This window comes from Phocoena sinus, chromosome 13, assembly GCF_008692025.1.
Source record: "Phocoena sinus isolate mPhoSin1 chromosome 13, mPhoSin1.pri, whole genome shotgun sequence".
Classification (NCBI taxonomy): domain Eukaryota; kingdom Metazoa; phylum Chordata; class Mammalia; order Artiodactyla; family Phocoenidae; genus Phocoena; species Phocoena sinus.
The window spans coordinates 77028314-77045253 of record NC_045775.1 but is presented as its reverse complement, the minus strand read 5'-3'; the positions used below and the strand labels follow the sequence as shown (position 1 = coordinate 77045253).

General features: G+C 45.1%; 1 protein-coding gene across 8 annotated transcripts in view; it reads right to left on the bottom strand.

Moving 5' to 3' along the window:
* The window catches only part of KDM3A (lysine demethylase 3A), a 62807-nt gene that overhangs the window by 866 nt on the left and 45001 nt on the right, over positions 1–16940 (bottom strand). For 7 of the 8 annotated variants that reach the window (XM_032652317.1, XM_032652319.1, XM_032652318.1 and 4 more), the window contains 13 exons: positions 16120–16272; positions 15886–15981; positions 15382–15509; positions 13445–13640; positions 11990–12162; positions 11358–11594; positions 9909–10080; positions 7260–7347; positions 5634–5764; positions 2295–2414; positions 2075–2214; positions 635–811; positions 419–553 (listed from right to left, as the gene is read on the bottom strand). In XM_032652317.1, the coding sequence (XP_032508208.1) occupies positions 419–553; positions 635–811; positions 2075–2214; positions 2295–2414; positions 5634–5764; positions 7260–7347; positions 9909–10080; positions 11358–11594; positions 11990–12162; positions 13445–13640; positions 15382–15509; positions 15886–15981; positions 16120–16272 (1946 nt within the window). Of the gene's footprint in view, positions 1–418; positions 554–634; positions 812–2074; positions 2215–2294; positions 2415–2534; positions 3618–5633; positions 5765–7259; positions 7348–9908; positions 10081–11357; positions 11595–11989; positions 12163–13444; positions 13641–15381; positions 15510–15885; positions 15982–16119; positions 16273–16940 lie in introns of those variants that run through there. The other variant, XM_032652325.1, reaches the window with a different exon arrangement.

Here is a 16940-nt window from a genome sequence, read left to right as displayed (position 1 = left end):
CTTTAGGCTGTTATTTTATACACATTTTAAACCCGTGCCTCCTTTGAAGAACTTAAAAGCTCATTTTCCCCCTTCCAGAGGCTTTGATCCCACGTGGCCCTGCCCCCAGTGAGTGCAGACACAAGCAAGCCCCAAGGTACAGCTCTGGTTTTCAGAGTTCATCTGTTTCCCTAGTTTTCCAAACATGGAATCATATGTTAGATGATTCACTACTGAAAGCCTCTAAACCAAAATGAGATTTCCTCCATGTTTATTCCTCCTTTGCCTAAGTAGGTAGCAGGACTGGACATAAAGCCAGTTCATCAACTCACTGTACCAAGTGTGGTGGTACGGCCAAGTCTGCTGATGATTTTTATAGGGTCGGTAATGAGCTACGGAGCCAGAGTCAGAGAACGCCAGGAATCACGGCCATTTTTACCTGTAATTTATCTTCATGATTTGTATGAGTCTGTGACAGATAGCGGAATTCCTGAGTAAGCCAGAAGCAGTGTTTAACATGCTCTGGAGAAACAAAATCTTCAGCCACTTTGATACAGCTATATAAGTTATGAACCTGGAAGACAACAAGCCACACAGTCACACATGCCGAAGTTTACAGTGTAAGGAGAATAAAGACCAAAGTAATGGTTCTTGCCTGATGTGGAGCTCCTGCTGGGATAAATACCACATCTCCAAGAAACTGCACGATGGCCCAGCCCTGAACTCCATACTCCTGATGGAGACGCTTCCTTAGTGATCGGTCTAAATACCAGCTCTGATCATGAATGGGATCATGGTCTGCGGGGTTTTCTTGACCTTGCTCTTCTGATACCTAGAACACATTCCAAGTATTATGAAACTGAGTGACATGCTGGGTCTCCGTGAGGGCATTTTGCCCCCTGGACAGTGTGGGCAGTCAGTCAGTAAATGTCAGGCCTTCTTTAACACGTGTCCCTGTTGGCAGAAAGAAAATAGCACTCAAAGACATTAACTGAATGACCCAAGGGGAGACTGAAAGAAAATGTGGGTTCGTTCCCTTCTGTCACTTCCTGTAAACCGTGAGCGGCAGTCTGCATATTTTTGTAAACACTGTGTCAGGACAGTATTTTGGCCTAGGCTTTTGAATGTCAGTAGACTTAAGCTCCTTAGAAATAGACTTGCTGCACTGCAGTTCTTAAACGTCTGTATTCACTTGACAACTTGAGTTATGAAGCAGCCCCACAGCTGGCTGCAGGTTAACCTCGTTCACTCTAGACCCAGTATCTGGCAGCACAGACGCAGGGTGACGCTATCAAAGGGACAGTATGGCGACCGGCAGGTTTCTGGAAGAGTCAAATTATCCTTAGCGAGAAACATCTTGATTGAAGCAGATGCTGGTTAAGGGTCTAACGTGGCACCAGGCAGCAGGCTAGGAGCTTTCCTATCCACTCCTCATGAACAACTGAAGAATACCAGCCACAAATATCTGGGCCGCAACTAGCAGCCTCAGTGGCGAACAGGTTAAAAACCGAATATGCCCATCTTTCCAGTTGCCTAGAACTTCCACACAGAACCCTTGCTGAACAACCTGCTAACTACTGGAAACCTGGAATCTTCAAAGTCCCTGTATCCCTTTCCCGCATAAGCTAATGGCCACAGTAGGGTGTGAGGTCTTCCTGACCTACTACTAAATGAGGGTGGATAAAACCAACAGGGACCTTAGTAACTCACTTGGAACACAGTTATCAAGAGCAAAGAAATGTTACACGGACTTCTGAAGTGCTTAGATTTTTAAGGCAATAAAAACAAATAGACACTACGTGATCACCAGAGGAACTACCTTGAAGGGGGAGAGTGCAAAAACCTCCAAATGCACTATGACATAACACACAGACGTAAGAAAAAAGATAAGTTTCCCTCTTTTCAGAGGTGTGAGCCTCCTCATCTAGAAATCGTTGTTCCTTAGCAACCAGCTTCAGCCTATCCAATCTGAGATGCACAGATCTAACTTTCGAAGCTGCGATTATTCTCCAGTAACCCAGTCAGGTCTCGACATGGAGTATAACACTGCTATTCTGCATCTCTCTCTTCACATGCCATAGGGTAAGGAGCACACCTTTTTAAGAAATTCTCGTATCTTCTCTGTGTCCTTAGCAGCATATATGTGCCAGAGGGCTCCTGGCTTCTCTTTTCCTTCGATAAATCGCTTTATCGTGAGTTCATCAGAATCTCCGTCTTGGATGGTCTTAAGGACTTCTGGAGCAAGAGAGAGCAAACATCAGACCACAACGTCCCAGCTCAGAGAATAAGCCCCGCTTTTACGCTCAGCACCCTACCTTCTTCTTGGTCACACTGTCCTTTGGGAATTCCCACATAGACCATGACATTAGCCGCATCAGATACATCTAAGTGAAGATTTGTCGTTCCATATTTCCGATCTTCTGGAGTAATTAATCCTGCGAACAGAAAATGCCTTAAATTTACCGAGACAGCAAAGACTGCCTGAGTCTTTCCCACTCCCTGGAATACGTGGTCACAAAACTTAAAAGCTACCTTTCTAATCATGTAAAAGTAATGGAACAATATTTAACATTATTTTATCCTTTCAACTTTGGGGGAAAAAGTTCTTATTGAATGTTTATTTGTAAGAATAAAAAACCAACTCCTAACACTAGCACTTGTTTCTGGTGATAGGCAAAATAGGTTTCCTCCTGCTGAGAACAACTAAAAATCCTTGATGAAATTATTTTTAAACATATTTTTTTAATGAGTCAATATGCTGGCAAGAAGAGAAGAAAGCCAAACCTAGAAAGCAGGACTTGGGAACAGTACGGTGGACTCTACTGAGGCTGGGATTTGCCAGAAGGATGTTTGCTCAAGCAGGGGGGCTCAAGCTTTGGTTGACACAGACTAGAAGGACTCTGGGGTAAGATGTAAGATGGGGAGTCTAACAGAAACCCCCCTCAGAAACGTGTAAAGCTGGGACCTCAAATGACTATGTACTCAGTGCAAGAAGGAACGCTGCCCACATGTTCCTTGGATCCCTCAACTGCGAAAGAGGTGAGCCTGAGCTCGAGGTCCACGCTGGTACTCATAATCCGAGACACTAACTCTCACCCCAGGAGAAGGCTCATTTGTTCAGCATTCACCCTGAGGCTCGTCAAGCCCTGCGGTTACCTTGGACGCACATCCTGACATGCAGTCACTGTTTCTTGAATGGGCAGCAGAGCCAAGTATAGCTCGGGTGGGCAAGCCGAGGCTGTTTTCTAACCTGCCAGGCCCTGAAGCAGCCCTGTCTCGTTCGGAGGCCAAGGAACTTCTCTCTGGCTTGCAGGGGCCTGTGGTTTAGGAGCAGCTATACACAGGAGAGGGGACCTTATCATTTCAACCGCGGACCATGGCCCTAGGGCTCTGCTGCACTTTCCCTTCTTTCCAGTTTGCTGAAATATCAGCCCTAGGAGGAGGTAAAGCAACAGATATTGGACAAAAATCATAGGATATATGAGATTTCCTTTAAAATAGTAAAGGAAAAATATATAGGGAGGAAATAAGGAAACAATTATGGAAAAAGAACCTGAGAGCTGTTGTTAACTGGGGGATGAGTATATGGGAAGTCACTGTCCTGGACTCTCACGTTTTCAGTGCATTTGGAAACTTTTCTACAGTACAAAATAAACAAGTAAAATCTGAGAAGAGAAAAAAACAATTAACACGAGAGAAGGCAAACGAATGAAATGAACAGTTATTCACGACGGCACGGAGGGACACCCAGAGGTCTGATTGCATTTATATAAAGCGCAAAGGCAGGTTAAACACTAAAGAATGTTCTGCAGGAACACGAACATACGGTAAAGCTATAAATGTAGGGAAACGATAAACACAAACGTCAGGGTGTTGGTTAACACGGGGCAGGAGGAAGGAGACAGGGCTGGGAGGAGGGAGGAACGGTGAGCAAGTCTCAGAGCCTCGTCAGAAGCCGCTTGCTGGTTTGGCTGTTGCCAAACTGAGTAAAAAGTGTTCCGCAGAAGAGGAAGGAAACGACACCTACCCAGCCGTCAGCCCCAAGTCCAGCCAATCCCAGCTACGGGTGATGGCACACTGATAAAACCAGGCTCTAAACTGAGAGAGCCTGAACTCAGATGGAACCAAAAACAACGGTCCCAGGGAAAGGATTCCCAGGAAATAGAAAATCCTGAAACAAAACACACCATGGACTTTTATGAAAAGAACACAAGCTGACACCGTAGGGGCTGCTGGGTGACAGAGCACTGGGGTTGGAGGCTCGGTGAAGCCTAGAAATTAGGAGACTTAAGTCCTCCTCCCAGACCTGCCACTAGATGCCCCTTGGATATCCTGATCAGGTCACCGTCCCCTCTATTGTCCGGAAGTCCTGGTCCCCATGTGTAAAACTGGTGCTGGTGCTGGAGCTGGAGAGAGGGTGACTGTATGGTCTTTCCAAAGAGCCTCTCACTCTACGTCGTCTGTAGAGGAGTCACAGCTCAGTCACCCAACTTTTGAAAAATGACTGCTCTTTAATGATGTTTATGATAAGGTGTGAGGTGTTTGAAAATGAACACGTTTTCTTTATTTTCAATCCCTAACTGCTTACTCTGAACGGGAACAATTTTGATAGGAAAAGCTGTTATAGAGTAACACTGCCCTCTATCTGCTGGTATCTAGGAGGAAAAGAGTTGCTGTCAAGCCATTTAAACCAAGCCGACTATTTATTTTGAGAACTTCTCAGATAACCACTTCTACCCTGTAAAGCTGCATCATTTCTACAAGGCATGGATAATCAATCACTCTGCAACATTACACCATTTGCTTTAGTGGAAAAATGCTTCCATTTACGTAAATTCATTGCAAATCTTCCCTGTGAACAGAATATGCCCTGAAGTCCCAGCCATCCAGCTTCTTTGAAGGGCTCGGGGGAAGGGAACGTCTGGGCATCTAGGCTGTGGCAACTTCCCAAGGTAAACTCCCCTCTTGGAATGTCCCCTGAGCTCACTCCAGGCGCTTCCCCGGGCGACCCCATCGGAACAGAAGAAGTGGGGGGGCTGAGGTCCAAGCCCTCCGTCTCCCAACAGCATCTGGAGAACGTGGCGAAGCTGCCAGAAGACTCTGGCCTGCCACCCTCAAGTCTGAGAGACTGGAGTTGGGATCATTATGGGAGGAAGGAAATAAATCGGAGAAATACAATTCCAAGGTGTTTTCAGTACTAGCTTAAGTAGCTAACTACTACCCACCAACACAGAACATTGAATTTAAGAGTAGCAGATGCTGAAACAGCTGGAATGCTAGCAGACTGACCTAAACGTCCGGCAACATTAAAACAATTAATAAAATTACATTCATTCAATTATGTACCATGCAACCGTTAAAAACGATCACACTAAAAACCATTAAGCAACATGTAAAGATTTTACTGTATAATATTAGGTGTAGGAGAAACCTTTTAAACGGCATATGCCCTACAACTGCAACTATGAAATGGAAATATACATACACGTGGCCAAGGAATGAAAGGAAATATGCAAAAATGAAGACTACTGCTGTGTTAAGGGTTAGGGTTATAGAAGTTCTCCATCTCTCCCTCCCCAAAAATCAATGTTCCAAACATTCTGACTTGCCTTACTTCTGTAATAATTTTTTCAAGTGAGCCATTTCTTCCTTACCATAAGCGTTATACATCTTGGGACCCAGATCTGGCCTAACAAAGTAGTTTGGCAGCCTTGAGGCCAAGTTCAGTTTGCCATCTCTCCTTGTGTACTCAGGCAGTGGAATGTTGGCCATCAGATCATCAAACCTAGGACAAGAGAACCGTGAATTTGCAAAATAAGCTTGTGTTTCTGATATATCGTGGGATTTGATTTGTTCCTTCTACACCAAGAGGAACAACGAAAATATCTGTGCTCGTGAAGATGGAGATAGCGATCACTAACAACATTTAAGATTAGCATATGATATCGGGCTTCCCTGGTGGCGCAGTGGTTGAGAGTCTGCCTGCCAAGGCAGGGGACACAGGTTCAAGCCCTGGTCTGGGAAGATCCCACGTGCCACGGAGCAGCTGGGCCCGTGAGCTATAAATACTGAGCTCTGCGCGTCTGGAGCCTGTGCTCCGCAGCAAGAGAGGCCGCGACAGTGAGAGGCCCGCGCACCGCGATGAAGAGTGGCCCCCGCTTGCCACAACTAGAGAAAGCCCTCACACAGAAACGAAGACCCAACACAGCCAAAAATAAATAAATGAATAAATAAATTTATAAAAAAAAAAAAAAAAAAAAAAAGATTAGCATATGATATCACTTATATGTGGATTCTAAAATATGATACAAATGAACCTATCTATGAAACAGAAACAGAATCAGGGACATAGAGAATAGACTGGTGGTTGCCAAGGGGGAGGGGGTTGGGAAAGTGTAGGAGTGGGAGTTTGGGATTAGCAAATGCAAACTGGTATATATAGGATGGATAAACAACAAGGTCCTACTGTAGAGCACAGGGAACTATATTCGATATCCTGTGATAAACCATAATGGAAAAGAATATAAAAAAAGGGTGTATGGATATGTATAGCTGATTCACTTTGCTGTACGGCAGTAATTAACACAGCACTGTAATTCAGCTAGACTTCAATAGAAAATAAATTTTAAAAAACCAGTATTTAAGGTGAGAATCATAGTGCTTATGAACAAAGACATCTTCTTTCTCTCCTACATCACACATATATATCAAAATGACAGGGGACATGGGTTCGTGCCCCGGTCCGGGAGGATCCCACATGCCGCGGAGCGGCTGGGCCCGTGAGCCATGGCCGCTGAGCCTGCGCATCCAGGGCCTGTTGCTCCTCAACGGGAGAGGCCACGACAGTGAGAGGCCCACGTACCGCAAAAAAAAAAAAAAAAAAAAAAAAGATCTCGAATACTGCAGACAAAAATCTGAGCAGCAAATTCCTGATGATAAGTAGTGACACCAAGGGATATATTATTCATTAGTTCTGAGGATTCTCTGCGAGGTTCAAGCTCAGTTCAGGACAATGGATCTAGCAATTCCGCTGTCTTGTCTAAAGCAATGTAATCACCGTATTATACCCCACCCCAGCACGTCTGATCTCACTCCTGCCTCCAAATCAGCGTGTGCACGTCTGAGTCGGCCTCTTCTCTGGCAGAGCACTACAGTGGAAATGCGTGAGTTTTCACTAGTGAGCCAGATTTAAAAGTCAGTAACTTCAGCTTACCACCTCAAGAAAAGTTTATCCTACCAAGTCAAGGACAGGATCATCTCTCCCCTCCCCATAATCGTACCTGGAGGGCATCATATCTCTAAAATCTTCTCCTGGTGGCCAGTCCTTAAGTTTCAACACCATTGGCTCTTTTTCATTTTTCAAGCGGTCTGCAAGGTAACCGGAATTACTGAATTGCTACCGTTCATAACTCGGAAACAGACCAAAATGGATGGCAAATTAGCACTTTAAGCCTTAACAATGCAAATAAAACTCATCTCTGCAAGATCTTCATAACCTGATACGTCTGGTATACAAATATTAGTTTTCAATATTCCCCTCCTGCAAATGGCCAATTATTTTATTTCTACAGTGCCGAGAAATCCATTCATACCCAGGAAGCAGCAAGGGGGAGCAGACTGAAGATCACCAACTATTTTGTATTACAGCCCTGTCTTTTCTAAATGCTTATTCAACTGCTACTCCTTGAGATTTCAGCCACTCCCTTTTGTCTATTCCACATAGGCGGTGTTTTGACAGATCCAGTCTCCTCCTATACAGTGTTCTAGAAGACGTGAGCAGCCCCCCAACTAACGAAGAGCAATTTAACAATCAAAGGGCCACAGATTTTAGAAAACCCGGTTTTCTGAGTCCAGCACGAAATAGAAATGACTTACTTTGCTCAGAGACTGAAGCTACCTGACGTTCTGTCCAGGGACAACTAGGGCTAATAGGGCCGACTCTCCCCCGCCTCCCCATCTTCTAGGTGACACATACAGGGTTTAGTCAGAACTATTTTTTTGTAATGGCACAGTTACCCACTGCAGGTAATGTGAAGGAACCCAGAACCAAGGAGCTCCAATTGAAAAAAATATGCTGACAATTAGGATTAACAGCAACGGTAACTATTATTTCACTTCTTGCTGTGTTCCAGTCTCTGCTCAAGTGTTTTAACCATTTAGTCCTTACAACTAAATCCAACATCCCAGTGAGATCTGGCACTATTTAGTATTTCTACTGTTGGATGAGGAAATTGACATATGCCCGAGGCCATCCAGCTATTGAAATTAAACAGCAGAACTAAAACTGGAACCCAGTTTCAAACCTTATATTCATAGCGTCCTGTAGTCAACCGAGTCCCATAACCTAGTTTGAACAGGTGCACACTCCAGGAGACAAGAAACGCAGGAAAACACGGGTACAGTGTATGTTCTGGACACCAGTGGCGTCTCAGCGTGGGTGGTGTACCGGGGGGTCTGGGCAGCGGGATCATCAGTATGGAAAAGGCAGGCTGCGGTGGACTCTGGGCTGCCTTAACCATTTGCAGGCATGAGGAAGTGTGAGCCCCAGAAAGATGCAATTACCGAGCTCACGTACACAGCAAGTACATATCAAGAGTCAGGATTTGAACCCAGGCCTAACTGGAAAGCACACTGTAGTACGTGTGGCCCTTGATCCCCTTTCAAAGGACCTGCTGCCCAGACACGGCTTTGGGGTCTGCGTCAGCTGCAGAGAGCTGTCCCACCAGGTCATGCCCTCCCTGGGGCACCAGCACCTGGAGGCCCAGGGAGGTGAGGGGATGAAGGCCCTGACTTTCCCCACTTCAGCACAGTCTGAGACAATGAGAGGCGATGCCTGCTACAGAGCTCCCTGCCAGGCTGGCTGAGGCTCCGCTGGCCTCCGCCGCAGCCCGCCCCTCCGCCAGCCCGGTCCTGCTTCCTCCCCCATCTCAGACGTTGATCCCCAGGGAAACACCTTACGTCTGAAACCCAACCTTAACCTCCACGTGTGGAAACCCCCATCATGCCCTACTTAGAGTCAGCTATACCTTTGACCTAAAGTTCGTTGAAAGTGCGGGCCATCACCTACAAACGTGGGTAATGGGAAATAAGGAAGCAGGAGATTACAAGGTAAAAATATGTCGTGAAAGGATGAGAATGATAAATGAGCAAAGTTGGATTACTGAGTCTAATAAGAATGAACTGGCCGGAGGCTTCCCTGGTGGTGCGGTGGTTGAGAGTCCGCCTGCCAATGCGGGAGACGCCGGTTCGTGCCCCGGTCCGGGAGGATCCCACGTGCCGCGGAGCGGCTGGGCCCGTGAGCCATGGCCGCTGGCCCGCGTACCACAAAAAAAAAAAAAAAAAAAAAAAGAATGAACTGGCCAAGCCCTCCAGTGCGGGTGGGAGCATGAGGCCAGGTGCCTGTGCTGACGAAGGGGTTCTTGCAAACAGTTCACTGACTGGCCAATGCACGGAAAGGGCCCAAGCTCAGCAGCGGGCACTCAAGCCTCCTTACCACCACCATCCCCCCTCACCCAGGTGAAGCAGGCAGTGACCAGGGTAACGTGCGTTCAACGGATTCACGTTCCCTGGCACTTTCAGTTCTACTTATCTTGTTAAACATAATTCAATTTTTTAAAAAATAAAGAGGCTACATAAAACCACGAGCTTTGAGTCACAAGCCCTGGCTCTGTGCTCCCCTCCCCTTGGGCACGTTTCTGTCACAGGACAGACCTGAAGCCACCTGAAGAAGAGGGGACTAAAACCTCACTCTCTCAGGAACTACAAAGCGAGTCTGCCTCTGCAAAAGCATAAACTTTGTAAAAAGAAAGGGGAAGAGGAGATAAGACACGGATTTTAAACTCCAGTCACAGAGAATGCTGCCGCTGCCGCTGCCCCCGGGCCCCCTCCGTCCACAGCCTCAACCCCCTTGAGAGGCCTTTAATACGTACTCGGGACATCTTCAAACCCATCCCAGAAGTCTCCTACTGTAGCTCCTGTGATGATCTCATTGGTTCTGCAATTAACGAGGTCAACTTCCTGATTTCCAAACTCCTTCCTGAAGGATTCCGGTTTCCAGAGTTCGGTGTTCAGTCTATGATGCACTCCTGACACCATCACTGGCTAAGAGGAGAGAACGAAGACTTTAGTTTGAACTCCCCCCGCTCCGTCCCTTCACCCGAGGCAGCCCTTCCTCCAACAGCTGCTGACGTGTTTCTCTGTGGCTGGTCCCCAGTCTCAGATCCCAAAGTGACAGCTTAGTCCCCTGAGTCACCTGCTACACACACCCCTCAAACTACACGAGTGAGCTTCTAAGAGCAAGGATCAAGGATCACACCTTCCAACTCAGATCCCACTACTCACAGAATACCAACGCCAAGGCCCAGGGCTGGGCAGGGGATGTGAAGCAGAGACAAAGGCAGCGAGAGCGCCCGGTCCGAAGAGGATGCTGCCTCTGGCCTGCAGCTCATTGTTAGCAGGCAGGGATATGGCCCTGGATTGCCACGTCTTTGGTTATCCAAGACAAGCCACAAATCCTGATCTTTATGTGAAAGAGCCTGACTAAAATACTGGCAACAAGTTCAACTTTTAAAAAACATTATCTAATCTAAACAGAACATGCTGGTGGACTGTATCCGGTCTGTCATTGTCATCGTGAGCAAATCTCGTTAGAACACAGGACTGAAAAAAATAATTTTTTCTTTGGTTAAATACATACATTTTTCTATTTGGCGATTCCCCAAGTCCTGGCCTTGTCCAAGAGCAAAGTGTTCCTTTACTGAGGACTCCATTTGGCCCAGAAGAGAAGACAAAGATCCAGAAAACATGAACCAAAACAAGAAGGCAGGGGAGCGGGTCTGCGAAGCCACGCATCTCCTGAACTGTCAACCAAACCTTAAGACTGAACATCGCTGCCCTTTAAAAAGCAGGCTCCTTCCCTTGGGAGACTGCACACCAATTCCAGGTTGACACCACATGGCTCAGGGCCACCTAAGGTTGTCTTCAGCACAAGGTTCTAATTCATGGAAGAGGGACGCCTGATTTTTATCCTATTTTGTGTAATCCCCCAAACCCCACCAGCCGTAGTCATATTCCCACTTCTCCTATTGAAGTTTATCACGCAAGAATCACCAAGAGCCCAGAATGCTCTCATCAAAAATCCAAGGATGACTGGTTGGAAGCAACCAAAACCTCATCAGAGAATACGGAATACAGCTCAGGAATGTCTGTGACGCATAGCTACACTCTGCTCCAATTGTATTCACAGTAAACAATAAAAAGAGATAAAGTATATGCCATTTATAATCCAGGAAGGGGGCGGGGGGGGGGGTTGTCAGGAGTCTACCAAAGGCACCAAGACGGGGATGTGAAGTGGGTTGGAAAGCAGAGGCCCCGCTTACCTGCCCTTGCTTCCAGCACTCCCTGAACACATTCCAGTTGCTCTTGTTGTTGGGATCTTGCAGGCACAGCAGGCGGCTGTCACACAGCCAGTAGTGAGGAGTGTCAAAGCCCAGGATGCTGGGCTTGATGGTCAGTCCTTGCGGCCGCTTAGATAAATCGGAGCAAGTCTTATTTTGCACCAGAGAGGCAAAGATGTCATCAAGGATTTTTGGTGTATTCTTGAGTCCATTTTCTGTCTGAATTTGAAAAAAAAAAAAAAACCACGAGTCTTAAATATGTCATTTCCTACCATCAAAAACCCCATTCCTATTATGGTAGGATGAGCGTACATTACATATCCAGGAAAGAAGCTAAGCCACGAAGGAATCTTACCCTCAAAAAGGTAAGTCCTCTTCCTCTACCTGACATCACAACCCTCAGAAGTGGGTACAGGAAAAAGTGTTAACAGGTGAAAATGACCCAGCCCAGAGTTCTAACCTGTGAAGCCCATGTGCCAATGACGCAGCCTCTGTACCCGCGAAGGAAAGCATGGGACTCATCCTGCTTTCTGCTTTCGATTTCACTTCCTCCCTACTCTAACTCCAATTCATCTTTACAAGGTGGAGTAATAGACAACAAAATAAATGCGTACCTTTCCTGCAGAGGAATTCAAGAGATTTCGGAGGAAACCAGAATTGTTGTTGCTTACAGGTGTCAAAATTGTGCTGTTAAAGGTGTGGAGGACTGTGTTGGATTTGCTCAAGGGGGGTAGGGGTGGAAGGCATTTGATTTCATTCTTTAAAATTGGCATCATTGGTTGTTTTTCTAAAAACAAATCAAAAACATCCAGGTGGAAAAGCATTCTGAAAAGGCAAATCCCTTACTAGCCTTCTACTGACAGAATTACTCTGGAACTTGGTTTTCATTTACTAGAACCCAAAAAACGTAAGAGGATAAATGACATTACTGATTTACACATGGATTTCCAACTGCTGTTAAAAAAATAAATATCCAATAATATCCAAGGTGATCCTATGGTAAACTGCATTTTTTATTTGTTTGTTCCTGGTATACAAAATACAATTGATTTTTATAAATTAACATTGTAACTGTCAACCCTGATAGATATGTTTACAAATACAGATTCTCTTAAGACTTTTCCCACGTATAATTAGATTGCTTAAAAATACCAACAGTCCTATCCCTTTCTTTCCAATCCTAACATCTCTTTGTTTGTTTACCTTAGTGACTTAAATAGCTAAAACTTCCAATACAATGTTCAATATAGGAGTGAAAGCAGGAATCCTGTGTCATGCCTGAACACAGAGGGAAACTTAAAAATTATTCAACGAATGAAAAACTTCAATCATAATTTAGGATGTCTGTTGTTAGTTTTATTGTAGAAACTCATTAGATTAAGGACATTCCCTTCTATTCCTAATTTAAGGTTTTTTTAAAAAAAATTATAAATAGGCTTTGAATTTTACTCTTTTTCTGTATCTCTTCACCTGACTTTTCCCCCGCTTTTTTAATGTTAAAACTACAGCTGCATTTCTGAAGCTCTGCTTGGTCACCCTGTATGATTCTTTTATTTATAGTGCTAAATTCTATTCACTGAGATGTTATTTAGGATCTTTGCATGAAAGAAACTGATCTGCAATTTTCCTTTCTTTCACACAGCCAGAAAGCAGAATCACCAAAATCCTAATCTAACCACCTGATTCCAAACCCATGTTCTTTATACTATCATCAAGCATCTTCAGACAACAGCACAGATGAAAAAAATAAAGCTGAAGCCAGAACGTTGCAACTTAGACAAAATAGGAAATACACACAGGGTTAAAGGCAGAAAGGCAAAAATCACTATTAAAACACACACGTCTCAGCCCACTCCATTCTTGCCAGACACAATCTCAACCTTACCTAGAGTTCTATCGTAAGCAGAAGTTCTCTCTCTGGCGCTGCATGTGTGTCAGGTCTCAGGGCGACTACAGGGAACCACTTTCCACTCCACACTACTTCTAACCGCTCTGTTCTCACCGTAACTAAGGCTGCCAGGACCCTCTGGGAACAGATGAAAGTCCTCAGGGAGGCAGGAAACACTCACCCTTGTTTTCCTTGTTGACATTGCCGCTGGTCAGGTCTGCCAGCCAGTTCAAAGGAGATGTGCTGGCCGGACAGGCAGGCTTCACGCTGCTGGCCGGCTGGGACGCAGCCTCCCCACCTACAGCCACGGGCTCCAACACCGAGGGGCTCTGCTGGAGCCCGGCACCAAGAGTCGATTTTTCTCCAACCAAGGAAGTCTGTGGTGAGTGCAGAAGGAGAATCTTGCACAAGCTGAAAAATTACGTTTCCCTTTTCTTACCTTCTCCCCTAACTGCTCACCAGTAAGAGAGAAATATCCAAAACAAAACCACCTAATAGCCCTGGACATCACCACCACTGCAGTAATCTCTCAACAACAGAGCAGAACTATGTAGGAGAGATTTTAATCTTTTAGCTTTTAAGTATTACTAGGAAAAATATAAGATGCAAGTGAAGAATGTAAATACAGCAAGATATCCACCCCCACCCTCGTATCCCCATCTCATGCTTGTCCATGTCCCTATCACTCCGTTCACCATTTGGCTTTGGAACGCCCAGTTTGTGCCCATCTCCCCTGAGAACTCAGCCCTGTATCATGAATAGGCACTCAAAACCCAGTGGCTGAGTGAGTGAACGAATTAATGAGGCAAGGTAGGAAATACAGCTGTGAATTCAGAAGGAAATGGGATGCAGAAAAAAGAAAATGCTCTTTTGATTTAGCACAGTGTAGTAGGCTTTAAAAATTGATGAACGTGGGCTTCCCTGCTGGCGCAGTGGTTGAGAGTCCGCCTGCCGATGCCGGGGACACGGGTTCGTGCCCCGGTCCGGGAAGATCCCACATGCCGCGGAGCGGCTGGGCCCGTGAGCCATGGCCGCTGAGCCTGCGCGTCCGGAGCCTGTGCTCCGCAGCGGGAGAGGCTGCAACAGTGAGAGGCCCGCGTACCGCCAAAAAAAAAAAAAAAAAAATTGATGAACAGCCCTAAAAAGAATTCAAAACATAAACTGAACAAGAACAACAAAAACTGGACAGACAGAACACACCACTTATTTTTCTATTACTTAAAAAACTGCCTTGACAACTCAGCTAGTGCGTCTATACATACGTAAGAAGGAAAAAGGAGAGTCAAATTCCTGTTGTGGTCCAGGCCCTCACTTTACATGTGATATAATTCTGTGATGCCCAATTACCAGCACTATTTACTATTCCTCTGTTAATGATGAGGAAGCTGAAGCATATATACATCAGTTCATTTGAGCCAAAGTTATACAACTGGAAAGTGGCAGAAAAAGAATTCAAATTCAGTCCTGACTACAAAGATCAAAACTCTTCTACCTATGCCGCCTTCAACATCACAGCTTTATGAAAATGTAAACTAATTTCTGATTACTAAAAGCAATGTGGGATGATGATTACTGGGGTGAGGAAGAAAAAGGGAGACAGCTGGGGGGTAGATGGGATGGTGAAGGTTAAGGGAATGTCACCAGGAAGAGGCATGTGAGCACCAAGGACATGTACATTTTTTATGTGGAGTGAGAGCTACGTAAAGGTTTGTTTCAGGATTATTTCCTTCAATTCTTCATATATATTATGGGTAAAACAGTTAGTAATTAAAAAATTTGTAAAGCTTATCTGAATAATTTTTACTGTGTAAAACATGAGAAGTTAAAAAACCTATACAAATTTGACAGCAACTTATTAGGTAGACTATAATAGAAAAGGGTTTTGCTTTTTCAAGGAACAAAATTAAAAGCCTAGTCAAAGAGGCTACAAACGAGGCCCACAAAAATAATGTGAAACTTGAGAATGGGTCTATAAAATATCACGTGAACCATGAACTATCTCTTTCCACTGACAGCTCTCCCCATGTTCCTTTCAAATATACTACAGGAATCCTTGGGTTATTTGAAAACAGACAGACAACAAGCACAAGATGGTGAATCTAGCATAAACAGTAATACCTGTTTTATGTCTTCCTTTGAGGCTGGCTTTGAAAAGAGTTTGAACTGCCTGTTTGAACAGGGACAATTTGCCTTTATTCCCCATTTTGCTCTTACAGAATGAACAATGTCTCCAACATCATAGAGGGCTAAAAAAAGGCACAGGCAAACATCTGAACAAGGATATTAGGTACTTTCAACCTCAACATTACGAAACAAAAGCTTATATTTCTAACAGGATAACATTTTTTTTAGCAGCATTTTTTTTTTTAGTGTGCTTACAACTCCCCCCTTTACGTCCTAAGTATGCCTTGCCCCAAATGTGCCATTTTCTTTCCTTTTACAAAACTATTTACAAGGCCTTTACCAGAAAGTTTGGGGACTTTAATACATTACTCAACAATTTATGGTACATACAAAAATAAAGTCAGCAAGTGATTGTACTACACAAAGTAAAACCGAACTACCAGCCCCTATGATACCCAAAACACAGGGAAAGGAAAAGCATTGCACCACACAAAATACCTTTTCCAGGAATGATCTGCGTAGGCATGAGGTTCTCTGGTTCATGTATCTGGCTCTTCACACATCTCAGCCAAGAGAAAGTCTTGTAGGCAGCGCCTGCAAATAACTGATTTGTAGTAATTGCTCTTTATGGACTCTGGTCCCGAAAGTTTCAGAAATCCATCAACCACAAATCAATGAAAGGCTTAATTTAAGAGTATAAGGGGCTTGGAGAAGAGTCAAGTCAGTTCTCACCCTGTTGGCAATTTTTCCTCTTCATCCGATAGCAATCCACACACACTCCAAACCCACACCGAGGACACACCCAGTGCAGGTTGAAGATGGTGGTGTCACACACATCACACATTTCTCGAACACCTTTGACAGCTCGCTTCCAAGCAACCTGTCCTACAAAAATCAATAAATCACTTAGTCTTGGGGACGAGAGGGCTCCTGAAATAAAACATGAAGTGGGAGGGGAGCTGATGCCATTCCTCCCTCTCACTGGAGTTCCCATTAACTGTTCAGCCTCCAGAGCCCATCTCAAATCCCCCACCACCGCCATGAAGCCCTCCTGGATTCCTTCAGCACTCCCATCAACTTGTATTTGTACTTCAGACTCAGGCCTCTTCACACTGTACGCAGTCAGGTGCAGTTTTACTTCCCTGTAGGAGACTAAACTCCGTGCAAGCAGAATTCCTGCTCAGGCTGTACCCTATCCCCACACCCCACCCCACCCTCCAAGGAGCTCTGCATAGTAAGTCCTGCTGAGTAAGTCAGTGAAAAAAGCAGCATTAGTTACACAAGCTGGAGTTCGGACACAAATATAAAGGAGCAGTGGTTCTTCACATTTTGGGTCATGAGACCGTCTGAGACTCTAAAGGCAACACGGACCATGCTTTCTCCAAAGGAAAAATAATTGACTCAAATACACAAACCCAACCTTCAGTGTCGAGTGTCAGGTTATTCACAGATGCCCCGAAACCACTCAGACTGCCCATTAAAAACCCCAGGGCGCTGAGGGAAACCTGGTGGGAGCAGCGCATTAACTAGTGGGGCGCACAATGGTCCAAAGT